This window comes from Apis mellifera, linkage group LG1 (genome assembly GCF_003254395.2).
Source record: "Apis mellifera strain DH4 linkage group LG1, Amel_HAv3.1, whole genome shotgun sequence".
NCBI classification, from domain to species: Eukaryota; Metazoa; Arthropoda; class Insecta; order Hymenoptera; family Apidae; genus Apis; species Apis mellifera.
In genome coordinates this window covers 9,086,742-9,111,226 of record NC_037638.1, presented here as the reverse complement: position 1 = coordinate 9,111,226, position 24,485 = coordinate 9,086,742, and the positions used below count along the sequence as shown (strand labels likewise).

At 21.4% G+C, this 24,485-nt stretch overlaps 5 protein-coding genes across 16 annotated transcripts; 3 read left to right on the top strand and 2 right to left on the bottom strand.

Moving 5' to 3' along the window:
- Nucleotides 1-1,212: 1,212 nt before the first annotated feature.
- On the bottom strand, nucleotides 1,213-5,452 carry LOC411573 (cell cycle control protein 50A). Of its 3 annotated transcripts, none has more exons than XM_395044.7 (5): nucleotides 5,297-5,452; nucleotides 4,676-4,863; nucleotides 3,459-4,277; nucleotides 3,210-3,375; nucleotides 1,213-1,596 (listed from the first exon to the last, which is right to left on the bottom strand). In XM_395044.7, the coding sequence occupies exons 2-5, from the start codon at nucleotides 4,725-4,727 to the stop codon at nucleotides 1,548-1,550; spliced, it is 1,086 nt and encodes a 361-aa protein (XP_395044.2). In that variant the 5' UTR covers nucleotides 4,728-4,863; nucleotides 5,297-5,452; the 3' UTR covers nucleotides 1,213-1,547. The 3 variants fall into 3 exon arrangements, with proteins under 3 accessions (XP_395044.2, XP_006568187.1, XP_006568189.1); XM_006568124.3 differs by lacking the exon at nucleotides 5,297-5,452 and adding an exon at nucleotides 4,864-4,905 and having other exon boundaries at nucleotides 4,676-4,775; XM_006568126.3 differs by lacking the exon at nucleotides 5,297-5,452 and adding an exon at nucleotides 2,356-2,412 and having other exon boundaries at nucleotides 1,414-1,596; nucleotides 4,676-4,858.
- A 356-nt stretch (nucleotides 5,453-5,808) lies between these two features.
- On the bottom strand, nucleotides 5,809-9,414 carry LOC409114 (ATP synthase subunit alpha, mitochondrial). Its single transcript, XM_392639.6, has 8 exons — nucleotides 9,238-9,414; nucleotides 8,800-8,910; nucleotides 8,369-8,718; nucleotides 7,206-7,562; nucleotides 6,717-7,098; nucleotides 6,503-6,647; nucleotides 6,298-6,415; nucleotides 5,809-6,215 (listed from the first exon to the last, which is right to left on the bottom strand). The coding sequence occupies exons 1-8, from the start codon at nucleotides 9,301-9,303 to the stop codon at nucleotides 6,101-6,103; spliced, it is 1,644 nt and encodes a 547-aa protein (XP_392639.1). The 5' UTR covers nucleotides 9,304-9,414; the 3' UTR covers nucleotides 5,809-6,100.
- A 799-nt stretch (nucleotides 9,415-10,213) lies between these two features.
- Nucleotides 10,214-12,368, top strand: LOC409113 (guanine nucleotide-binding protein subunit beta-5). 2 transcript variants are annotated; one of them, XM_006568129.2, is made up of 5 exons: nucleotides 10,214-10,720; nucleotides 10,823-10,944; nucleotides 11,025-11,143; nucleotides 11,223-11,580; nucleotides 11,691-12,368. In XM_006568129.2, exons 1-5 carry the CDS (start codon nucleotides 10,615-10,617, stop codon nucleotides 12,018-12,020), a joined length of 1,035 nt encoding a protein of 344 aa, XP_006568192.1. In that variant the 5' UTR covers nucleotides 10,214-10,614; the 3' UTR covers nucleotides 12,021-12,368. The 2 variants fall into 2 exon arrangements, with proteins under 2 accessions (XP_006568192.1, XP_006568191.1); XM_006568128.2 differs by having other exon boundaries at nucleotides 10,823-10,959.
- Nucleotides 12,369-12,531: 163 nt separating this feature from the next.
- On the top strand, nucleotides 12,532-14,784 carry LOC411572 (ubiquitin carboxyl-terminal hydrolase 14). Its single transcript, XM_395043.7, has 6 exons — nucleotides 12,532-12,711; nucleotides 12,816-12,994; nucleotides 13,079-13,543; nucleotides 13,692-13,958; nucleotides 14,030-14,318; nucleotides 14,424-14,784. Exons 1-6 carry the CDS (start codon nucleotides 12,696-12,698, stop codon nucleotides 14,702-14,704), a joined length of 1,497 nt encoding a protein of 498 aa, XP_395043.3. The 5' UTR covers nucleotides 12,532-12,695; the 3' UTR covers nucleotides 14,705-14,784.
- Nucleotides 14,785-15,509: 725 nt separating this feature from the next.
- LOC412588 (tyrosine-protein kinase Src42A) lies at nucleotides 15,510-24,181 on the top strand. Of its 9 annotated transcripts, none has more exons than XM_016917712.2 (7): nucleotides 15,510-15,918; nucleotides 18,963-19,301; nucleotides 19,967-20,088; nucleotides 20,238-20,401; nucleotides 23,076-23,397; nucleotides 23,533-23,868; nucleotides 23,958-24,181. In XM_016917712.2, exons 1-7 carry the CDS (start codon nucleotides 15,866-15,868, stop codon nucleotides 24,164-24,166), a joined length of 1,545 nt encoding a protein of 514 aa, XP_016773201.1. In that variant the 5' UTR covers nucleotides 15,510-15,865; the 3' UTR covers nucleotides 24,167-24,181. The 9 variants fall into 9 exon arrangements, with proteins under 9 accessions (XP_016773201.1, XP_016773199.1, XP_006568198.1 ...); XM_016917710.2 differs by having other exon boundaries at nucleotides 15,512-15,918; nucleotides 23,070-23,397; XM_006568135.3 differs by lacking the exon at nucleotides 15,510-15,918 and adding an exon at nucleotides 16,892-17,065 and having other exon boundaries at nucleotides 18,747-19,301; nucleotides 23,070-23,397.
- Nucleotides 24,182-24,485: the final 304 nt, after the last annotated feature.

The following is a 24,485-nucleotide window of genomic DNA, read 5'->3' as shown; positions in this document are numbered from 1 at the left end:
ATTAATATTTTTTTTATTAAATATTGTATTTAATTAATCATAATAAGATAAATAAAAAAAATATAAAAAATAGAACAAATATTATAATATCATACCCTATTTTAAATACAAATTATGGTAATAGTAAATTTTACAATATCAGAACTGTCTTTTTGATATAAATGCAATTTAGTTACTAAGAAGTCCCGCGATTTTATGAAATATTCTTTGAAATAATATCGTTAATAACGTAAATATAAATAATTATAATACATTATAATATGTATATAATAACAGAAATGTATTTTATATTTATATATTAATATTATTAATACTTGTACAATATCAGTATAAATTGTTAATATAATTAATATAATTATATATACTTAAAATGGAATATATTCCAGAAATAATAAATTTATTTATTACTTCATTAAAATCTTAAAATTAAACTTAATAAATGATAAATCTATATAAATACTTCATTCAGAATACTATAAATAATATAAATAATAAGATCATATTTCTATACTTACAAATACAATATTAATTCATTTAAGACCATAATTTATATTTATACTAAATATTAAAATTATATTAATACGCTTACTACTGAATGAATATTAAATACGTTTTTATAAATTTTATTTTATAATGTAATTTCATAAATACACATATAAAAATGAATAAACATTGTGATTTTTTTATTTATATGTTTATACATTTGTAAATAATTAGAATAAAACTAAAAATATTTCACAGTTATAATTTAAAAATATATTACATAATAATACTCAATAATTATTCAATAAATTAAATTATAAAATGTATTAAGATACAGAAAAATTATATTGTTTTTAATATTATGAATAGTATATATTCTTATTCAGAATTTAAAAAATTAAAATATAATAATAAATTTTTAATGATTATATATATAACTTATATATTTTTTTTTAATTACATTGATTCTTTTTAACATATTGATTCTTTAATGAAATTATTCAAATTATAAATTAAATTAACCTGTTAATATTTTAAAAATTACATTTTTTAATATTTTTACATTATTTTATAATAATTTATGATTTGAATATCTCAATACATGTACATGAAAAATATATAAATAGTTATAATTTAAATTTTTGCAAATTATGTATATATTATGTATATCTATACATAAATTCTATGTTATATGTTTACTTTTTAATAATCTTTATACAGAGTTATATAACAATAATTAAAATATTTTTTTGATGAAACAATTATTAATATAATATAATATAATATAATATAATAAGAATGGCAGAAAGATTAGTAAACAAGAAAAACTAAAAAAAGAGATCAATAAACAATTTTTTAAAAATATAAAATAAAACTGAATTAATATGTTTCTTTTTTAAAAACATAATTATAATTTTATCTAATATTTACCATATTATTATTATTATTATTATTTATCAATTTTATCTATATGTTTTCTAAGTTACATTAAATTTATATTAACACTTACAAAGTAAATGCAAAAATCCAGAATGTTCTCCAATTTTTATGATAAATATGCATAATTATTCTTGATATGGTGTATTTGAAGTTACATTGATCATCTCTGTTACACTAAAAAATATATAACAAAATTACATAATCAAATTACAAAAAATATTAATAAATTATTAATATAAAATTCTTAAAGTATTTAAAAAATTATTTCTACATATAAAAAAAAATTTAACAATTCAATGCAAGTAAAATATCTTGAAAAAATTCTTAATAAAGTATTTGATATAACATAATGAATTTTCTACATCTTACCTTTTAAACAATTACATGCTAATTATTTCTAGACATTTTTATGTAATTTTTATATTTAAATTTAATTATTTAATATATCAATAAAATCCTGATTTCTCTGAACTAGTTAGATTAAATATGTATTAAACATATGTCAAAAAGAATGATATATTGAATTCTGCATTGATTTTTATTTTATATTACTTTTAAATGACATGAGTTAGTAAATATATATTAGTAAATATATTATGTAATGTATAAAGCATAGTTATATTTATGCAATGTATAAAGCATATATATGAAGCATATGATATAAAAATACGAATAATATAAATTTTTAATAAAAAAAATATATAATTGAGTCACAATTATACAAAAAATTTGAAAAATCAAAAATAATAAAAAACAATAAATGTAACTACATGCATATAATTAGCCTTTAATTCATAATAAAAATTAAATACAAAAAATATATATAATAAATCAATAAGATTTGATATTTAAAAACTATTTATATCAAGCTATGTATAAGACAATATTAACATTCTTGCAGGATAGACATAACACAATATCACAAACACTTACAAGAACAATTACGGTGCCCTAAGCATACTTTGTTGCAGTCATCTTTACATTAGTTTGCTGTATAACATACATTATATAATGTTATATAAGTTTTATTATTAAATTTAAATTCAATATATATAATATTATAAATATGAATTCTTAAATTAATTTAAAAAAAGCATATTTAATTTTTAAATTTTTAATTAAATATTTTCTTAATCTATAATTATTTTTAAAGAAATAATATTTTCAAATTTGTTAAAATCTTATATTATATATCATATTATAGAGATTTATAAATGCACTTATTGTCAAGCTTTCCAATTAATTATTTTTCTAAAAAAATAAATATAATATATAATTAAAATTATTATAAAATACAGAATTAAATTTATTAAGTAATAATACCTTTAATATTCCATTAATTTCTTAAAATAGCTTGATAATAAATGCAATAATGTGATGAATGCAGGTGATAAAAGAAGTACTTATACTATATATAAGATATTTGTTTTATTTAAATACACTGAAATAAGAAATGTTATGCAAAATATTCTTATAAAAGATACTTGTTATAAAAAGATAATATATTTTCTTATATCATATTACCAAATAACTTTTGTAAAAATATTTTTTTCATAACATTCTTTTTTTAAAAAACATTTCATTGTATTTAGAAATAAACATATATCCTTTAAAACAAACATATTGTATATTCTTTTTTTTTAAATTTTATTATAAAACTTTTAGTTCAACAAGAATTGAGTTTTAAAGCAATTTTTAATTTTTTTAATTAAGCCTCTTTTAAGCACAACACCATTTAGTAAAAATCAAAAAAAAAAAATATAATTAATATATAAATTGATCTTTACCTTTTAGAACATTTGATGTGTATTATTAACAATATAATGCCTAATAACAAACAAATACATCCTACAACTATATAAGCAATACCAAGAAAGGGATTTTTCCCACCAAGAAGAGAAGTAGTGCTTAAAATCATTCTTTTCCTACCATTAAAGGCAGACACAGGATATGCTGAAAAAAATTAAATAGAAATTTATTATATATTTATTATTTAAAATTTTAATTTCAATTTACAATTGATAATTTTTACTTACTATAACTAACAGTAAGTATATAATCTCCTGCTATTAAACCTCCAGCAAAACCACCTTCTGTATGGTTTACTCTGCGATATAGTTTTCTAAAAGTAGGCAAAGCAGCAGTTCTCATCCAAACAATTAAATCTTCATTTTGAAAACCATTATTATCTTCATTTTTTTTATCTAACTCAAAAATATGCTTACTCCAATTCTTTGGTTTTGCAAATTTCTCGAATGCTTTTTTTAAATCACCTTCAGGATTTTTAAATTTTATATTTTTATCCGAGGGCCAAGCTATACCAGTTTCTAACAATGGTACGTTAGTCTTATGTAGAACAGAATATAATTTTAATTCATCACTAAATAATGAATTAGCAATAGCACCGCATGGTACAATAGCTTTTCCTTCATCATAAGCAAATGGTTCACAATCTCCTGAGACAACTTCACTTAATTTTCCTAATAATTGATTATCATCCCTTGATTTTACATATCTTCTATGATTTTGATAAAAATTAGTCAAACCATAATACATATAAGTTTTTCCATTGAAATCAGAAGGTAATGTGAAGTTTAATTCACAATTACAAATATTTGAACGATTTTCTGCTATAACATCAGCACATTTAACAGGCATTCCTTTTGTATGATTAATATTTGTAGAATTACAATCAGTGTAATCTAAAATATATTCTTTAACTTGATCAGAAAAATAAAGTAATCCAACTCCAACTGGTATAAAAGCAATACCAATTACAAAAAATGTTGGTAAAACAGTTCCAGCAGTAAGTATTGGTTGCCAAGCAGGTAAACGTTGCTGTTTGAATGCACTGTCTGTATTAAATAAAATATTTGCTATAACTATTCATTATTAATTTATATATAAATTATATATATATATAATTATATATTATATATTATATTACAATTCTATATATTATATATTAATTTATATATATAATTATATATATATATAATTTATTTATATTATAATAAATAATAAATTTAATTCAACATTCAAGTTATATAAAAATTTTATATATATATAAAAGAATATAGATATAATATTTTTATTGAGTAATTCTATTTTAGATAATAAAAATAAAAGATAATAACAAATTTTTTATTTTTACTATTAAATTAAATTAAATTTTGTATAATATCTTCATATATATACTAAATAAAATAACTATAACCTAACAATAAAAATAAGCTTTCATAATAAAACTTACCCGAAGGTTTTTTCGTTTTAGGTATCGAACTAACTTCATTAATAGAAGTCATATTTCTTTATTAAAATAACAATTTATTTTCTTCTTCAAAAATTAAACACTAACATTTGCAAAAATTAGACATTAATTATTTTTAAAACACTTTTGACGACATCATAGAAGAATGATTAATATGATATGATAAATACCTTAAAAATTAACTTCAAATTAAATTATATCAAATTAAACACTTTTATTAATTGTTATTTTTTATTATTTACAAAAAGTATTTCTTTAAATAATTAATAATTTGATACTTATTATAATTCAAACTTCAAATTAATTTTATATATATATATATATATATTCATTATAGATGTTTTATTTTTATATTAAATATTATATTAAAAGTTTTTAGTTCCTTACAATTTATCACTATTTTCCTAGATTAGATAAAATATAGAATAGACTTAATATTTAATGCATTTTCTATGTTTAATAAACCACAAATTCCTTTAGTTTTTATGATTTATCACAGATTGGATATAGCATATGTCAGATGAAGTTTAAGATATATATCTATTATCCCATATATTTTGTGCATTCTATTTCGAGAACAAACGAGTTAATAAATGAACCTACCTAAATACATTTAATATATTTTTTTCTCCCATATTTTGGGAACTAAACTATTTCAATGTCACTTTCAATATTATCGATTTATTCCAGAAGACTATAGTATTTGTAATAGATAGAATCTTGTTTATATTTATTGTGGAAAACTTTTGCACTCAAAAAATGACTCCAATATCCAATTATCTTTGTTTATCTTTGCTCAACTTATTGATTATAAATCTCAACTATCTATTTAATTCAATTTTTATATGTATATATTATATTATGTAAATATATGCATCTCATATATTTTTATATATTTATATATATACTTATAGAGAATTAATATATTTCATAGAACATTTTTTGAAATTCATTTTAAAGATTAAAATCACATAAAAATATACATAAATATTGAAAAAAATGCATAAATTAAATAAATTGATATTTTAAACTATGGATTGAAAATACAATTTATTGTAAAAATAAAATATATTTGTATAAAATATAACTATATAAGGGAAATAAATAACACAGACTTGAAAAACTCTAGAACTTTATTACTCATTTTTTAACTTCTCCTATTTCTGCTATGAAACTTTCTTCAGAAGAAGTATTTTTTTAATTACCAAAATTATTCTTGATAATAAGAGTCAACATGTAATATTTATAAATATTTGTATGACTATTGTGTTTTAATATGTAAATATGGAATTCTTTAATGTTATTTATAATGTGCAAATATTATACATTAAAAATTATATAATAATGAATATTATTTGCATGTGGCTCTTGCATAGCAGAGAATTATTAATTACTTTATACTGACATTTAGCCTGAAAAAGAAGCAAGGAAGTCAGTAACAACTTGTTTCAATTTTGCATCAGAAGCTTCACTAATTGTGTTATCTTTAGCAATAGTATTAAGAAGATCTCGTTGACTAGTTCTGAAAAAATATGAAATTAAATAAATAGAAATGCAAAAATATATTTAAATAAATATGTATAGTAGAATTTTAAATTAAATACCTAATGTGGGCAAGAAATTCTTTTTCAAAAGCTGTAATCTTAGTAGGTTCCATCTTATCAAGATACCCACGAACACCACAATAAATAACAGCAACTTGTTCTTCAATAGCCATAGGTACTAAAAACATTAAGGAATATTTTTTATTTTTTATCAGATTTTCTATATAATTTAAATTCATTATTTATACATATTACAGATTTTTACCATATTGTCCTTGTTTAAGAAGTTCTGTTAATCTAACACCACGATTCAACAATTGCTGTGTTGCAGCATCCAAATCAGAACCAAATTGAGCAAAAGCTGCAACTTCACGATATTGGGCCAATTCCAATTTCATCGAACCAGCAACCTATTAAGTAAAATATAAAAGTTATTTAGAATTTCAGAAAATATATATGAATTAATAAATCAGAAATACCTGTTTCATAGCTTTAGTTTGAGCAGCAGAACCAACACGAGATACTGATAAACCTACATTAATTGCAGGACGAATACCCTTGTAGAATAATTCAGTTTCTAAGAAAATTTGTCCATCAGTAATGGAAATAACATTTGTGGGAATATATGCAGACACATCACCAGCTTGTGTTTCAATGACAGGTAAAGCTGTTAATGAACCACCTCCTAAACTTTCATTCATTTTAGCCGCTCGTTCAAGAAGACGAGAGTGAAGATAGAATACATCACCAGGATAAGCTTCACGACCTGGTGGTCGCCTCAATAATAAAGACATCTGTCGATAAGCAACAGCTTGTTTGGATAAATCATCATAAATAATTAAAGCATGTTTTCCATTATCTCTACAAGAAATTATTTTATTATTAATATTTAAAATTTATATTATTTTAATATTTAAAATAATGCAAAAAAAATAAATATTTAAGGAAATTATTTTATATAAACATACCTGAAAAATTCTCCCATTGCACATCCGGAATATGGTGCCAGATATTGAAGAGGTGCTGCATCAGAAGCAGTTGCAGAAACAATAATAGTATAATCCATAGCTCCACTATCTGTCAAGCGTTTTACTATTTGTGCAACAGTAGATCTCTTCTGACCAATAGCAACATAAATACAATACAATTTTTTCTTCTCCTCTCCAGCATCATTAAATCGTTTTTGATTAATAATTGTATCAATAGCAAGAGCAGTTTTTCCAGTTTGCCTATCTCCAATAATTAATTCACGTTGACCACGACCAATAGGTACTAAAGAATCTACAGCTTTAATTCCAGTTTGCATAGGTTCTCTGACAGATACTCTTAAAAAAAAAAGAAAAAAATATATATATTATATATAGAGAGAGAGAGAGAGAAAAAAAAATCAAATATTAATATATTTGATAGATCAATCTAAATCAAAAATGTCAAATATACGAATTTTGATCCAATTCGTTTTAATTTATTTCAAAAAATTAATTCAATGTATACATAATTGGAATTAAATTTTTATATTTATTCATTTCTTATTTAATTAATTTTTTTATTTAAAATAAAAAAAGTATTCAAAATGATAATCTTCATCATATAATACAATATAATAAATCTATTTAAAGAATAAATCTATGTCATGAGCACTCAATATTAACTCTTATAAATTAATTTTTATAGAATTATATGAAAAAAAATGTGTAGCAATATTCAGATTTAAAAACAAAAATTTACAAAATTTATAAAAATAATATGCAATACAAGTGTTGGCATCAAAAATTAAAATAAGAGAATTTTAGAATAAACTAATAAAGTGATCTCAAAGAGAGAAAGAAAATTGTCATTTTAAATATTTCTTCTCTACAAGTAAAAGGAGATAAGAAATGAATACAAAATAAAAAACTATTACTCTATTACAATTATATATAAAATCTATTTTTTGAACTAAACAAAAAATGAATAAATTAAAATAATATAAATGAAATAAAATAGTATAAATGATTTCTTTAATTCAATAATCTATCAAATATATTGATAATATTATTCAGTTTTCTCTTGGGATAACTTTGTATAATAAAAAATTAAAAGAAATACAATTTAAAGATAAAAATATTTATATTTTAATGAGAATAAATACCTAGGAATGATACCAGGTGCTTTAGTACCAATACGGAATCTCAATTTACTGTTAAGTGGTCCTTTACCATCAATAGGATTACCTAATGCATCTACAACACGTCCTAACAATTCTTCTCCAACCGGAACATCAACAATAGCTCCAGTACGTTTAACAATATCACCTTCTTTAATGTGTCTATCATTACCAAAAACGACAACACCAACATTGTCTGGCTCCAAGTTCAGAGCCATGCCTTTTAATCCTGAACTAAATTCCACCATTTCATCAGCTTGAATATTTTTAAGACCATAAACACGGGCAATACCATCACCAATACTAAGCACTCTACCAGTTTCTTCAAGATTAGCCTATCAGATTATGTAATAATTGATAAAAATTAATATTATATAAACAATATATATAAATATTAATAAAATTTATTATTTTACCTTAGGAGATGCACCCAGAATTCGTTCTTCCAAAATGGAAGAAATTTCAGCAGAACGCCGACTACAAGATACATGATATTTGCAAGAAGATATACTAAGAGGCCATTTGACCTGTAATATTAAATTAAAATTAATTATTATTATACTTCAGAAATAATATCTAAACACTTATTACATAACTTGTTACTATTTGTTCTATTTATATAATCTATTGCACAAAAAAAAATTTAGAACACATATTTTAATTATCATAAAATTTTGATAAAAATTGTTATAAAAAATGAAAAATTTAATAATTTTTTCAAAAGTAAAAATTAAGATAAGTAAAGTATGGATCCGTATGATTATTGCAAAGTAGAAAATGTCGGCAATCCATTTAAATTATTTTCTCATAAACAAATTACAAAAAAAAAATTATTTTTTATTAAAAATTATTACCTGAATTGTAGTGTTCGGCAATTGTCTTGCTATCGAAGAAACCAAACGTAAGGATAAAAGAGCCATTTTAATATATTATAAGCCCGTTAACCGGACTATGAATTCCGAAACGAAGAATGGTCAAGTAAAGACAGGTCCAAGAACGTCTCATGTAGCCCCACTCTTACCGGCAGGAAGTCAATATCCATCGATTTGCGCGTAACCTCGTATCCAGATATATATAATAGTTCATAAATCAAATTGTTTTATATTTAAAAAACATAAAAAGTATATTATTTAAATTATATTTCTAATAAGTTTATTTAATGTATATATACGATTAATTAACTTTATAATAATAAGATATTAATATACTAAATTTTGGCTACGAGATTATTTGCAATTATACAATGCTGTTACAAACAATTGGCGCCAAATTTTGGATTTGAAATATATTGTGTAATATATAATATTAATATTATAATAATGTCATATTAAAATAATTATATATAGAAATATATAATTAATATTAATATATATAAATAATATTTATGATTTAACTATCAACAATTAATAAATAATATTATTGTATATATCATATATTATTTTTATAATAATTATATAGTTTCTTCCATCATGAAAAATATATATATATTTGATATTTTATTTAAATTATTAACATATTATAAATTATAATAATTTATTATTATTATTAAAAATTATGTTTTTTAATATATTACATAAATTCAATGCCCTAAGAATAATATATTGTTATATTTAATATTTAATATTTTTAAATATTTTTTAATATAATATTTAATATTTTTAATATTTTTTAATAATAAATTATTTTTATAATTAGAATAGAATAATAGAAAAGTATTTAGTATTATGTTATATAAGAGTTTCAATACTTATGATTTTAAAAAATTTTATTAAGTTGTACTTCTATAAAATATCATGTTCAGGTTAAGTTGATTAAATATGAAAGCATCATTGCATCGGCGCTAAAGTTTGTTATTGTTGTATGTATTGATTAGTAATAATTGCTTTTGAAAGATATTTTATTACAATTTTTATTTAATAAAGAAATAAGAAGTTATCAAAAAAGAAGCGAAAAATGTAAAAAATTGTGAATCTATAAAAAAATATCTATCATTTTATTAATTATTTTTGAATTTTTTTTCGAGGTTGATAAATGATAGAATAGATAATCCATTGTTTACATGGATTATTATTTTATATTTAACAATATACAAATTATTTTAATTAAAACATATATTTTAGATGAAGGAAAGTTAATTAAATATAACAGAATTTTTATACAAAAATGATATTCTGTTTAATGAAATTATATATTTTCTGTTAAAAAATATTTAATATTAAACAAATAAAAATATGGATTCTGCTACTGAATCAGAGCATATAGAAAAATTAATAAAAGAAGCTGAAAGCTTAAAAATTCGTTTAGAAGATGAACGACAGAAATTAAATGATATTACTCGTAAATATTAATTTTACTATTTTTTAAAAATAATAAAAAGTTTTTTAAAAATATATAGAAAATAAATCATATTAAAATATGTAATTAATATTATTGTTTTAGTTGCTAGTGTAGCAGATAGATTAGAAACCATTAATTGGATTAATGTAAAACCACGTCGTGTTCTAAAAGGTCATCAAGCGAAAGTTCTTTGTTCTGATTGGTCACCAGATAAACGTCATATTGTATCTTCTTCACAAGTCAGAATAGATTTAATATTTTATTTAAACTTTTAAAGTATTTTTTAATATAAAAATAATTCTAGGATGGCAAAATGATAATATGGGATGCTTTTACAACAAATAAAGAACATGCTCTTACTATGCCAACTATTTGGGTAATGGCTTGTGCTTATGCTCCAAGTGGTGCTCTTGTTGCTTGCGGGTATTAAATATATTTAAAATTTACAAAAGAACAATAATCATTAATTATAATATGTTAATTATTATATTCTTTTTTACAGAGGATTAGATAATAAAGTTACTGTATATCCTTTAAGTCAAGAAGATGATGTATCAACTCGTAAAAAAACTGTTGCTACACATACATCTTATATGTCTTGTTGTGTATTTCCTAATAGTGATCAACAAATTTTAACGGGTAGTGGAGATAGCACTTGTGCTTTATGGGATGTAGAAAGTGGCCAATTGTTACAAAGCTTTCTTGGTCATTCAAGTGATGTCATGTCTATTGATCTAGCACCAAGTGAAACTGGTAACACATTTGTTTCTGGTAGTTGTGATAAAATGGTTTTAATATGGGATATGAGAACTGGTCAATGTGTTCAAAGTTTTGAAGGACATCAATCTGATGTAAACTCTGTATGTAAAAATTTATTATTCTTGTTATTAATATAGCCTATATTATTAAAATAAAGTATATTATATTATCAAATTATAAGAAAATGATATGTATATTATGTTATGAATAGGTAAAATTTCATCCAGGTGGTGATGCAGTAGCAACTGGTTCTGATGATGCAACTTGTCGACTTTTCGATCTACGTGCAGATAGAGAAATAGCAGTTTATGCAAAAGAAAGTATAATATTTGGAGCAAATGCAGTTGATTTAAGCATTAGTGGACGATTACTTTTTGCTGGTTATAATGATTATACTGTAAATATATGGGATACCCTAAAATGTCAGCGAGTTGCATTTTTATATGGACATGAAAATCGAGTATCTTGTTTACGAGTTTCTCCAGATGGAACTGCTCTCTCTACTGGAAGCTGGGATTCAACTCTACGAGTGTGGGCTTAATCTTAATAAAATTACATCTATAATCTTTTCACATTAAATAAAAGTTAAAATTTTCTCTATACAGAATATAAATTTTAAATATTGTATAATAACATTATATTTTATTTTTAATTGAGTTTTTAAAATAATAAGATATATTAAATATTGTAATATAAAAATATTGTTATAATTATTATATCGTAGAAAATAAGTGGAAATAGAAATCATATTTGTCACAATTACAACAATGTGATAGCTTAAAATTAATCATTTTTAGGCTGGTCCTAATTTAGAATATTCTGTAAATTGTCTGTTTAATTAGATATATTATTGTATTGTATAAAATTTAATAAAAATTCAATTCATGCATATTTAATATTATTTTTTTTTTTATGTATTACTTAATTTAAATTATATCAAAATAAAAGTTATAATATCAATTTTTTAATCAATTTATTAATTACAATTATAATTCATAAAAATAAGTTATATATTATTGGATTCATGTACAATTCATGCATATCTTGAAATATGTATATGCTTGTGCGCGCGCGTGTGTGTGTTAGTACACGAATGCCTGACGGTGCACTTTATGCACATTAATAATTACTAGTGAAAAAATATATTGTAAATTAAGTACATCAAGTGATATAAATTTACAAAAACAAAAGTTTATTTATAAAGAAAAGAAAAGAAATGCCTCAATACTCAAGTATGTATTGAAAAAATTAAAAATTTTGAAAAATCTAACCTTAAACTTTTTTATTTAATTTTATGCTGTTTTCAATATTTGATATATAAAATATTTTGTTTTAGTTAAAGTAAAGTGGGGAAAAGAACTTTTTTCTAATGTAGAAGTTAATACAGATGAAGAACCAATGTTGTTTAAAGCACAACTTTTTGCACTGACAGGAGTGCAACCAGAAAGACAAAAAGTTATGTTAAAAGGAATGACATTAAAAGATGATGATTGGGGCAATATCAAATTAAAAGATGTAAGAAAATAATAATATTGATAATTTTATTATAACTAATTATAACAAAAGAATAAAACTTTTATTATTTTAATTTTATTATAGGGTATTACTGTTTTAATGATGGGCTCTAAAGAAGAAGATGTCCCAGCAGAACCAACTGAAAAACCATTATTTTTAGAAGATATGAATGAATCTGCATTAGCTACTGCTTTAGATTTACCAGCTGGTTTGACAAACTTAGGAAATACTTGTTATTTAAATGCAACTGTACAATGTCTAAAAACTGTCCCTGAGTTGAGAGATGCTTTAAAGAATTTTCCAGGGGGACTTGCAGCTGCTGGTAGCTCATCGCTTGTACCTGCACAAAGTATAACTGCTGCATTAAGAGATTTATATGATAGTATGGATAAAGGATCAGCTTTGCCACCTGTTGTTCTTGTCCAAATGATGCATTTAGCATTTCCAAGATTTGCTGAAAAATCTGAACATGGTGGATTTCAGCAACAAGATGCTAATGAATGTTGGACTGAACTTATTAGAATGTTACAACAAAAATTACCAGCAAAGGTTATTAAATGACTCAATATTTTATTTTAAATATAAATAATAATGTTTCAAATTATATATTTATATATAATTATAATATAATTATATATTTATATATAATTATAATATAATTATATATATTTTGTATTCATATATCAAATAATCATAGGAAAATCTTGCCTCTGAAAATAATGGACAAAGTTATAAACCTCGATCATTAATTGAACAATATTTTGGAGGAACATTTGATACAGAATTAAAGTGTATAGAATCTGAAGATGAACCTCCTACTAAAGGAAGAGAAGAATTTTTACAATTGAGTTGTTTTATTTCAACAGAAGTCAAATATATGCATTCTGGACTTAGAAATAAGATGCAAGAACAAATTACAAAAATGTCACCAACTCTTGGTAGAGATGCAATGTATACAAAAACGGTAAAAAATTTTATATAATACAAAATAAAAATTTTATTAAAATTTTTTTTAATAAAAATCATATTTTACAGTCAAAAATTAGTAGATTACCAGCATATTTAACAATACAATTTGTACGTTTTTATTACAAAGAAAAAGAAGCAATCAATGCAAAAATTCTCAAAGATGTTAAGTTTCCACTTGAATTTGATGTTTTTGAATTATGTAGCAGTGAACTTCAAAATAAACTTATACCAATGCGAGAGAAATTTAAAGAATATGAAGATCGCTTAATAGAAGAATCTCGCAATATAAAAGATAGAAAAGATAAAATAGATAGTAAAAAAAAAGTTAAACAAGAATCTTTCTGGTTTCCAGATGGTAATAAAATACAAAAATTAAAAATAAATGGAATAAATATATATAAATCAATATTTTTATATATTTTATATATTTATATTATTATATATATTATTATAATTACAGATATAGGATCAAATAACAGTGGTTATTACTCATTACAAGCAGTTCTAACACATAGAGGACGATCAAGTAGTAGTGGCCATTATGTAGCTTGGGTTAGACAAAAAAATGACACATGGTTAAAATGTGATGATGAAAATGTTAGCGCTGTAACTAGTGAAGAAGTATTAAAACTCAGCGGTGGTGGTGATTGGCATTGCGCATACGTTCTTTTATATGGTCCAAAAATTTTAGAAGTACCTGATACAGATAATAATGAGGATTCAAATATTAACAATAAGTAATTCTTATGTAATCAACAAGTTTTCCATAAAATCTGAAACATTTCCACTGTGCATTAGGCAAATGCATTTTTTTATACAGATGAATGTTATTATAATTTCAATGTTAAGATACTATAGTATACTATTGCAAAATCAATGGAAGTTATTTCCTACTAAATTATGAAAATCTAATAATAATATATTACTTATATAATTTTTGCATAATGTGAATATATAAAAGCTATACATTCATTGATTCTATACGCTTAGAAAATATGGTGATAATGAATCTTTGAATTATACAATAATAGATAATTATTGTAAACCATTAAAGTGTTCTTTTATAATAACATTACAATAAAATTACAATTAAAATTAGGATCATCTTCATTAATTTATCAATGTTCTCAATATTTATATTCATTTTATCAATATTTACTTTAACAAATATATTAAAAATATTATACAAATGTATAATATAATATTTTTACAATAATATGTAAAACAACAACAAAAATATAGATCAATAATATGTAATCATAATATTCAAAAAATATTTTTAATAGAAATATAATTCATTATAATTTTATTATTGTTTATACAAAAAATGAAAAAAACTGAATATTATTAAAAAAAATTAATATATAAATTACATCTCTTTAAATTTAGTTAAAAAAAAAATTTTCTATTAATATTTTTACAACATATCTTGTACAATAAACAATGAAAAATATTATTAATTTCTTTTTTATATTTTTTTTATAGAATTATAAATTATTATATTATATTTTATAATATTTGTATATATATTTTGGATTAAATTGATAAAAAGATATTTTAAAAATTTGATAAAAATATTTAGAATAAATATTGATTTATCTATATTGATTGATCTATATCTACAAAGATATAACTGGATAAAACGATACAATCTGATAATATAATAAATGGGCTCTCACACATACATACATGGGTATAAAATACGATACGATATATTCCTATGCACATAGATATATATGAAAAACTTAAGATAGATAATTTGAAATGAGTAACCAGTGCAGTCATAGATGCTAACGATTACGGTTCTCAGTATTATACATATATCGCATAATTTATCAAAAATACCGCGTAATACCTTTAGAAAGTTACAATCACGTGGATATACCGTATTAAATTGTTCTAATGCATTCTAAAACGTTTCGTAGTAAAATCCTATACGCATTCAAATTTTTCAGGTAATAATTAAATTGATAAAAATTATATATATACACATAATATATAATTATATATTATATCATTATATGTCATATTAAATAATTTGATATGCATTAATATCAGTGAAATTGATATAGCATTATACCATATTCTAGTGATATGATACAAAATTATATATCATGCTATACTATAATGATTAATATACATATCATTATATTAAATATTTCACTACGTTTGTGTTTGTTGCGCGCACGAATAATTAAGAAATGTTATTTAATTTTATTTGGCAATTAAATATATAAGTATAATTAATAACGATAAATTAAATTATTCTAAAGAAAATAAATCAATAATTCATACAGAAACATATAACATATGTTATATTGCCTTTTTATAATTGTTTATTATTTCAATAAATATTTTTTTTATTCAGTATAGCAAATCAAATATAATAATTATTTTTTAAGTATTAAAATTAATAACAAATTTAAAACTATATATATAATAATGTATATATAAATAATAAAAGCATATATTTAATTTAGAAGAAATAATCGAATTACAATTTTTTTCAAATGTACAATAAGATATCTCAAACAAAAAATAAGCAAATATATTTAATAAAATTATATCGCTTTGATATTTTCATACTTACATATATAATTTAATATATCATTAATTTTTTTTATTTTTATTCATATTTTATGTTAAAAAGATGTTTTAATTGTTCTTTTATTAATTAGAAAAATTATCAAATTAATTACAACCTTTCAAATTTTTTTTATTATTTAATTTTATTATTTATTAAAATCTTTAAATACTTATTTTTTTTAATTAAAATAAAAAATGAATATTTTATAATATCTTATGTGATACAGTAAAGATATATTAAATATAAAATTATATAGATAATAATTCAACGACTTGTATTTTTGATTGAGATGGTAAAGGATCGGTTAAATTCGGTTTTAGCCGAACTTACCCGAAAGTTATATTTCGCTAGTTACTGGCTACCTTCACCATGGGTGTTTTCACCTCTTTGTTGGTTTCTGATGAAAAGTTTGTCCGTTTATCGCGTTTGTTTTTGAAATAAATAATCTTAGACGTGTCTAAAATATTATACGGAGTGTGTTCATTTCGTAATTATATTTTTTGATGACAGATTGGGTGTGTGTTTTATTTTTCGCTGATTTCAATATCGCACATGTGAAAATTAAGATTTTGACGGATCTGATTTAATGCAATGGCGACGTTACTTTCCATTATATCGTCTACGTTTCTTTTTACCATTGATTATTATTGTGCTTCTAAAAATTTTTGCAATTATGCAATATCAGTGCTAAAAAATCAACAATAGAAAAGGAATGATCTTCTTCTGGTGTAAGATAATTTACATTGTTCCTGGATATTATGAACCGGTGGATCTAATTTAAATCGAGCGGGCTCTCTTATAAAAAATATTTTTTTCTTTAATTTTATCATAAATTTTTATATGTTTTTTTAAAGAAATATTATTTATTTAATAGAAAAAATTTGTAATGAATTCAGATTTAAAAAAAATACTAATTTTAAATTGAAATTTGAATTTTATTTATTATATATTTTTTTTAATTTTATATTTTAAAAATTTATTAAAGATTTTTTCATATTTATTTCTTATTTAAAAAATGATTATATATTTGCATTTATATATTTGAATATATTTATTAAAAATGATCTAAATATAATCAAACATTTAGATAAATCTTTATATTTTACATTTCTAAATTAATTTTTTTATTGTTTTTAAAAAAAAATTTTATTTTTTTTTATATTGTAATTAAAAATATCATATATCAAATTCTGAAATTATAAAAAGAAATTTATTTTTCATAATTTTCTTATTTAAACAATTTTAATATTTATATTAAATTTATATAATTATATATAAATTTATTATTAAATTTATTATTGTTTTTTAATATGATTTTTTTTAAGTTTAAATTATTATAACAATAAAACAGTTTTAATGATAAAATAACCAATAGAAATATATTATTATTATTAATAAAACAATATCATTAATACAATATCATTGTTTTAATAGCATTAATAGTAACAAATATCTATGCAATTGATGTTTTGCAACCTAACCTGAATTGTAAAGGGTCATATTATGACGTCAAGTTTAGATCAACACGACATGACGAAAATGCAATTCTTACTAGTAAAACATACATCTCTTTTTTGCATTATAATAGTATAGTTGTTTTCTATAGTAATGTGATAAAGTGTTATCATTAAAAGTAATTATCTGAATAAATATTAATATAATATAAATTCGTATTTATTATTCGTATTCTTTTGTAAAATCTTTAAATAATTGAAGTATTCAGTTTGTCATTCTAAATGCAAAGTGACTCAATATTATTGTTTAAGAATTTTTTAAAACTTTTTAAAATCTTTTTTTATATATATTTAAATTTTAAGATTTTGAAAATAATATTATTTTATTTGTACATAAGAATTTATTTATCACGGAAAATATGATTTTGTATGGTTTCGAAAATTCGCGAAAATCACAAACAATATTGAACAAAATGCAATTGTTTCAGAAAAAATAAATTACAATTTGTTCTATATCTGATTTATCTAAACGTTCTTCTAATAATAATTAGTAATTCAATTATTATATAAAAAAATGACAAATAAAAAATTTTATAAAAAGAGTAAAATTTCAAGTTTAATTTTTTTTTTATAGTAAACTAAATGCCAATTTTTAGTTGAGTGCAAGATCTTAAGTCTGACGAAATTGTATTTGTAAGACTTAATTTTTTTAATGAGTGTCAGATGTTTGAAATTGAACTAGAAGTGGGGATTGGAAGGAGTGCAAGTGGTCAAAGGAACGATCGGCGTCGGGCGGAGTCGACGGCCGTCACAGTCGATATCCATGCAAAAGGATCAAACATAAAATATTGGAAGAACATTTGCAAAAAGAATTTTTATATTTCATGACTCAGTGACAGTGAATTTGAATTGGACAAATTTGAAACTACATACAAAAAATGGGTAATTGTTTCAGCAGTCCAACAGATACAGAGAAAGAAAAGCCTGATAGAATAGGCAATCCAAATATAGAGGCAGTTGCATCTCAAGCTAGTCCAGTGCCAACACCACCTCCAGATCCTATCAGGCCTATGCCACAAATTCCAGATGCGGATGTGCCAACTGCAAAAATTTTTGTTGCACTTTATGATTATGATGCACGTACAGATGAAGATTTAAGTTTCAGAAAAGGTGAACATTTAGAAATTTTAAATGATACTCAAGGAGATTGGTGGTTAGCTAGAAGTAAAAGAACTCGACAAGAAGGATATATTCCCAGCAATTATGTTGCAAAATTAAAGTCTATAGAAGCAGAACCGTAAGTTTTAGTTAGTTATTTATATTTCAATATTTATTATTTAAAAATATATTTTTTTTGATGAATATAAAATATTTAATTTAGAAACTATTTATACTTTTATTACAATAATTATAGAATAATAGATAATGAATGATTATAAAATTAATATAGAGAGATTAGAATGCTAATCACATAAAAGTTTACAGTTATACATTCATTTAAGAAATACATAAGGTTATTATATATAAGAGATATTAAATATTATATATTACACAATATATTATACAATATAAAATAGATTAAAAAAAATATAATAAATCTTAATTTATTTGCTTTTATTTGTTATATTTCATTATTGGATTTCTATTTATATAATCAAATAGTCAAGTAGTCAATGCGATTTTTTTTTCATTATTTTCTTTAATTATTCATAATAAATATATTGGCTTTTAGATTTTTATTAACAATTAATTTAAATCAATAATATTTTTTATTTTATCTTTTTAATATTTCTACATTCTATAACAACATTAAAAAAATAATATCTTTTTTTTTAACATTAAATTATTTTTATGTTATGTATTATGTATTAAATTTTTTATATTAAATTTTATATGAAATATTTTTTATATCTTGAAATATTTTTTTATTTTATTCATTATTTTAATCATTATTTTTTTTAGATGGTATTTTAGAAAAATTAAACGAATTGAAGCAGAGAAGAAATTATTACTTCCTGAAAATGATCATGGTGCATTTTTAATCAGAGATTCTGAAAGCCGACACAATGATTATTCTCTTTCAGGTAAAAGATATTAAGATATTAAAATATATTTGAATGTATGTTAAAAATATAAAATATGACTTATTACATTTATATATTTTCATAATTATATTTCTAAATTATAAATGACTTAGATTTTTATGATAAAATAATAAAAAATTTTTTTGTAGTACGTGATGGTGATACAGTTAAACATTACCGTATTAGACAATTAGATGAAGGTGGTTTCTTTATAGCCAGAAGAACTACATTTAGGAATCTTCAAGATCTTGTTGAACATTACAGTAAAGATGCTGATGGATTATGTGTAAATCTCTGCAAGCCCTGTGTACAGGTAAGGCAAAAATTCTTATTAAATCAATATTTCTGAAATCTTATGTCATAAATGGAGTTTAGACAGCTTGCTGCATGTACAAAATTGATTTTTAATGATATATTACTATTTTACTGAAGGATATAATATTGCTTAATTATTAAACTTTTTTTTTATATTTATCAAGGAAATTCTTGATAAATACAAAAATCCACTTAAGAATCTTTATTTTGATATTTAATAAATTAAGTAGAAATCCCTTGATGTTGAATATAATCTATGTATAATATCAGATTGAAAATGAAAATAAAAATACAAGTGCATGATTTTTGTTACCTTAATTGTACACAAATTTAGAATAATTAATTTTATATATTATGTAATAAAATAAATGAAATAAATGAATTTAATTATAATATTTTAAATCTTTTTAAGAAATATTTAAATTAAATTTAAATATTATATTTGTTATATATTTATAGCACTGTCTAAACTCCAGTTAGACTTTGCTCTATAAACTGATGTATTTAATAATTATAATATACATTTTTTTAAGAAATGTTATTGGAGAAATATTTAAAAATAGTACACTGATCAAAATCACAGTTCAAGTTACAAAATAATATTTTTTATATATATTTTATTAAAATTTTATTATTAATTGAAGAAGTTGTTAGAAATTATGTTTAAATATATTAATGAAGAAAGCACTAATTTGAATGCTAATAAAAATATAATAAAAAATTCTTATATAAATATTAAATTTTATAAATATTATATTAATATTTATAAGAAAAAAAAGAAAATATTAATTATTATTTTAATTTTATTAAAATTATATATTATATTATTGAAAAGTAAATATATACATATGTATATATATTGTATTATACATATATTGCTAAATTTATTTTAAGAAATATTGAAGTTTGAAAACAGCTTTTAGTTTGATAAATAATCTTGCAAAGTTTGATCTCTGAATAGACTATGTTTGTTTCTCTGTTATTGCTTACCTTACCTCCCGCTGGATTTTCTTGGTAAATTGAATGTCCCAATATGACATAACATGTTAATTTTCTTTTTAATATAAATGCTTTCCATTATGTCTTTGGCCTGTACATACAGCACAAGCCCGTCCTATATGGAATAATGTATCAAAGACATTAGATTATTTTTCATTTAGATAATTCACTTTTTTTATAATCTGACATAACATTGCTAAATTTTTAAATTTTAATATTTTTTTTTTTTTTTTTTTTTTTTTTTTTAGAAGAAAAACGATTGAAAGCACACATTTAAAAGAACAAAATAAAATTGTGTCTGTATGTGCTATTTTGATGTATTATTCATTATGAAAATATTTAACACAAATTTTTTTATATAATCTTCAATAGATGACAGTATTTTATTATTAACATTTGTGTGCTTAAATCTATTTCATATATAGGATATCTCAAATAAACATTACTATTAAATTATCCACATCTTTTAGTATTGATTATATAAATAATAAAGATGTGAAAAAAGACTGTTATTATATATTACATTATAGTATATCATATTAAATATCATATATAAATAATATATTAAATAAAAAATAAGTAATATATTTTTTACTAATGATTGAGATATTCTATATATGCAATTTAAATTCATAAATCAGTTTTTTAATAAAATTTATGTTTTAAAATTCTTTTTTGTATTTGCATATACATTAAAGAATTTTAAAACAAATTTTCTTCCTAATCTTATATATCTAATGAATCTTATATATTTTCTGAAAAATTTTTAATGAACTAAAACAAAAAAGTTCATAATATCATTAAAAATAAATTTTTCTCTTATCAAATTATATGATTTAATGCTCTCAATGATTGAAATTTTCTTCTATATTTTTTATACTTCTCTTTAACTTAACTTTAAGCCATTGAGGGCATTTTATTTTATTAAAACAGTTCAAATATGGTGCTACATTCTTGTTAATAATGTATATATATTCTACAATGAATAAATTTTTAATCTATATATTTATGTCTTGGACTGTGCAAAAGTGTTCAATTACTAAGTTCCTAAAATTATATTTAATGAGTTTACATTCTTCTTACATTCTTATCTATAAAAACGAATGTTAATGACTTGTGAAAAAATATTATTATATGTCAAAAATAAAGATTCATCTATTATAAATTATTTTAAAATTATATTTTATATATATCTTAACTATATATATATATGTTAAGTCTCTGTAAAGCCATTTGAATGTCGATGATATAAATAAATAATTTAAAGTTTGCTTTTCATCACTTGCATCTTGCATAATAGTCACTATTTCTTTATTTTTTATGATTTTACTATTAGATTAGATATCTTAATTTAAACAACACTTATTGTTTGTTATATAATGAAATCACTAAGAATTTAATGAGTAGTTATGCAGCCTAAGCAACATCTTTAAAGGGCTTCTAATTAGGTTTGTATTTAATAGAAAATAAGATCAGTGCTCTAAGTTTTTTTGAGAAATTTTAGAATTTTTATATTTTTTATATTTATATTTTTAATATAATTTTATTTATTATTATACAATTTTTGTAAAAAAGCATCTGCTATTAATGCTATGATAATATGTTTATTTAAAATAATTAAAAAATTTAACAGTCATTGATTAGCACATATTTGATTTTGTTGACAGGTTGAGAAACCTGTAACTGAGGGTCTTAGTCATCGCACACGAGATCAATGGGAAATTGACCGTTCTTCTCTCAAATTTGTAAGAAAATTAGGCCAAGGTCAATTTGGAGAAGTGTGGGAAGGATCATGGAATAATACAACTGCAGTGGCAATAAAAACACTCAAACCAGGAACTATGGATCCTAAAGATTTCTTGGCAGAAGCACAAATCATGAAGAAACTTCGTCATGCAAAATTAATTCAATTATATGCTGTATGCACTTTAGAAGAACCCATTTATATTATCACAGAATTGATGAGGAATGGTAGCTTGTTAGAATATTTGCAAGGTAATAAAATTATTCTATTTAATTATTTATGTTTCTTTATATTTACTTATTTATTCATTTATATATATATATATATATATATATATATATATATATATATATATATATTATATATATATTAATTTTTTTTAATAGGAAAAGGAAAAACATTAAATCTACAACGATTAATTGATATGGCTGCACAAATTGCAGCAGGTATGGCTTATCTTGAATCACAAAATTATATTCATAGGGATTTAGCTGCTCGTAATGTATTGGTAGCAGAATTAAATGTCGTGAAGATAGCAGATTTTGGTTTAGCTAGACTAATTAAAGAAGATGAATATGAAGCCCGAATAGGTGCACGCTTTCCAATTAAATGGACTGCACCTGAAGCTGCAAATTATAGTAAATTCAGTATTAAATCTGATGTATGGTCATTTGGTATTCTTCTTACTGAATTGGTTACTTATGGAAGAATACCATATCCTGGTAAATATATTATCAAATAAAAATTTTTTATATTTGTAAAAATTTAAACAAAAATATTTAATTATTTTCAATATTTAATTATTTTAAAGGTATGACAAATGCAGAAGTTCTTCATCAAGTAGAACATGGCTACAGAATGCCATGTCCACCTGGTTGTCCAACTGCATTGTATGATATTATGTTAGAATGTTGGAATAAAGATCCAATGAAGAGGCCAACTTTTGAAACATTGCAATGGAAATTGGAAGATTTCTTCACTATGGAAGGTTCTGAATATAAGGAAGCATCTGCATATTAAAGTACTAAAACATTTTATAATTCTTGGTTATTTCGTTAATACTTATTGACAAGATATAATAGATATTCTTTATGAATGAGCAACGAGATAGATGCAAATTATTATATAACAATTATATTCAGAACACGAATGTTTGTGATATTTAAGAGTATACTTTATACTAAAAGACAGTCTTCTTTCTATAAAATATGAATGATATCATTCATTTTTTTTAGCAATACAATTATTGCTTTTGTTATATATTCTGGCTGCCATAAAATTGTAGAACAATTTTGTCAATTTATAATGATTATATATAAACAAACATTGAAATGTTAAT

Excerpts from the sequence above, each read along its gene's own strand:
- LOC411573 (XM_395044.7), bottom strand. The coding sequence starts at position 4,727 with ATGACTTCTATTAATGAAGTTAGTTCGATACCTAAAACGAAAAAACCT. Across the intron at positions 4,278-4,675 it reads TAAAACGAAAAAACCTTCGG|ACAGTGCATTCAAACAGCAA; the intron begins GTAAGTTTTATT and ends TATTTAATACAG. Across the intron at positions 3,376-3,458 it reads TATACTTACTGTTAGTTATA|CATATCCTGTGTCTGCCTTT; the intron begins GTAAGTAAAAAT and ends AATTTTTTTCAG.
- LOC409114 (XM_392639.6), bottom strand. The coding sequence starts at position 9,303 with ATGGCTCTTTTATCCTTACGTTTGGTTTCTTCGATAGCAAGACAATTG. Across the intron at positions 8,911-9,237 it reads TGCCGAACACTACAATTCAG|GTCAAATGGCCTCTTAGTAT; the intron begins GTAATAATTTTT and ends TTAATATTACAG. Across the intron at positions 6,216-6,297 it reads GAATTTCTTGCCCACATTAG|AACTAGTCAACGAGATCTTC; the intron begins GTATTTAATTTA and ends ATATTTTTTCAG.
- LOC409113 (XM_006568128.2), top strand. The coding sequence starts at position 10,615 with ATGGATTCTGCTACTGAATCAGAGCATATAGAAAAATTAATAAAAGAA. Across the intron at positions 10,960-11,024 it reads ATATTGTATCTTCTTCACAA|GATGGCAAAATGATAATATG; the intron begins GTCAGAATAGAT and ends AAATAATTCTAG. Across the intron at positions 11,144-11,222 it reads GGTGCTCTTGTTGCTTGCGG|AGGATTAGATAATAAAGTTA; the intron begins GTATTAAATATA and ends TCTTTTTTACAG.
- LOC412588 (XM_016917710.2), top strand. The coding sequence starts at position 15,866 with ATGCATTCTAAAACGTTTCGTAGTAAAATCCTATACGCATTCAAATTT. Across the intron at positions 20,402-23,069 it reads TCTGCAAGCCCTGTGTACAG|GTTGAGAAACCTGTAACTGA; the intron begins GTAAGGCAAAAA and ends TTTTGTTGACAG. Across the intron at positions 23,398-23,532 it reads CTTGTTAGAATATTTGCAAG|GAAAAGGAAAAACATTAAAT; the intron begins GTAATAAAATTA and ends TTTTTTTAATAG.
- LOC411572 (XM_395043.7), top strand. Across the intron at positions 13,544-13,691 it reads AACAAAAATTACCAGCAAAG|GAAAATCTTGCCTCTGAAAA; the intron begins GTTATTAAATGA and ends AAATAATCATAG. Across the intron at positions 14,319-14,423 it reads ATCTTTCTGGTTTCCAGATG|ATATAGGATCAAATAACAGT; the intron begins GTAATAAAATAC and ends TTATAATTACAG.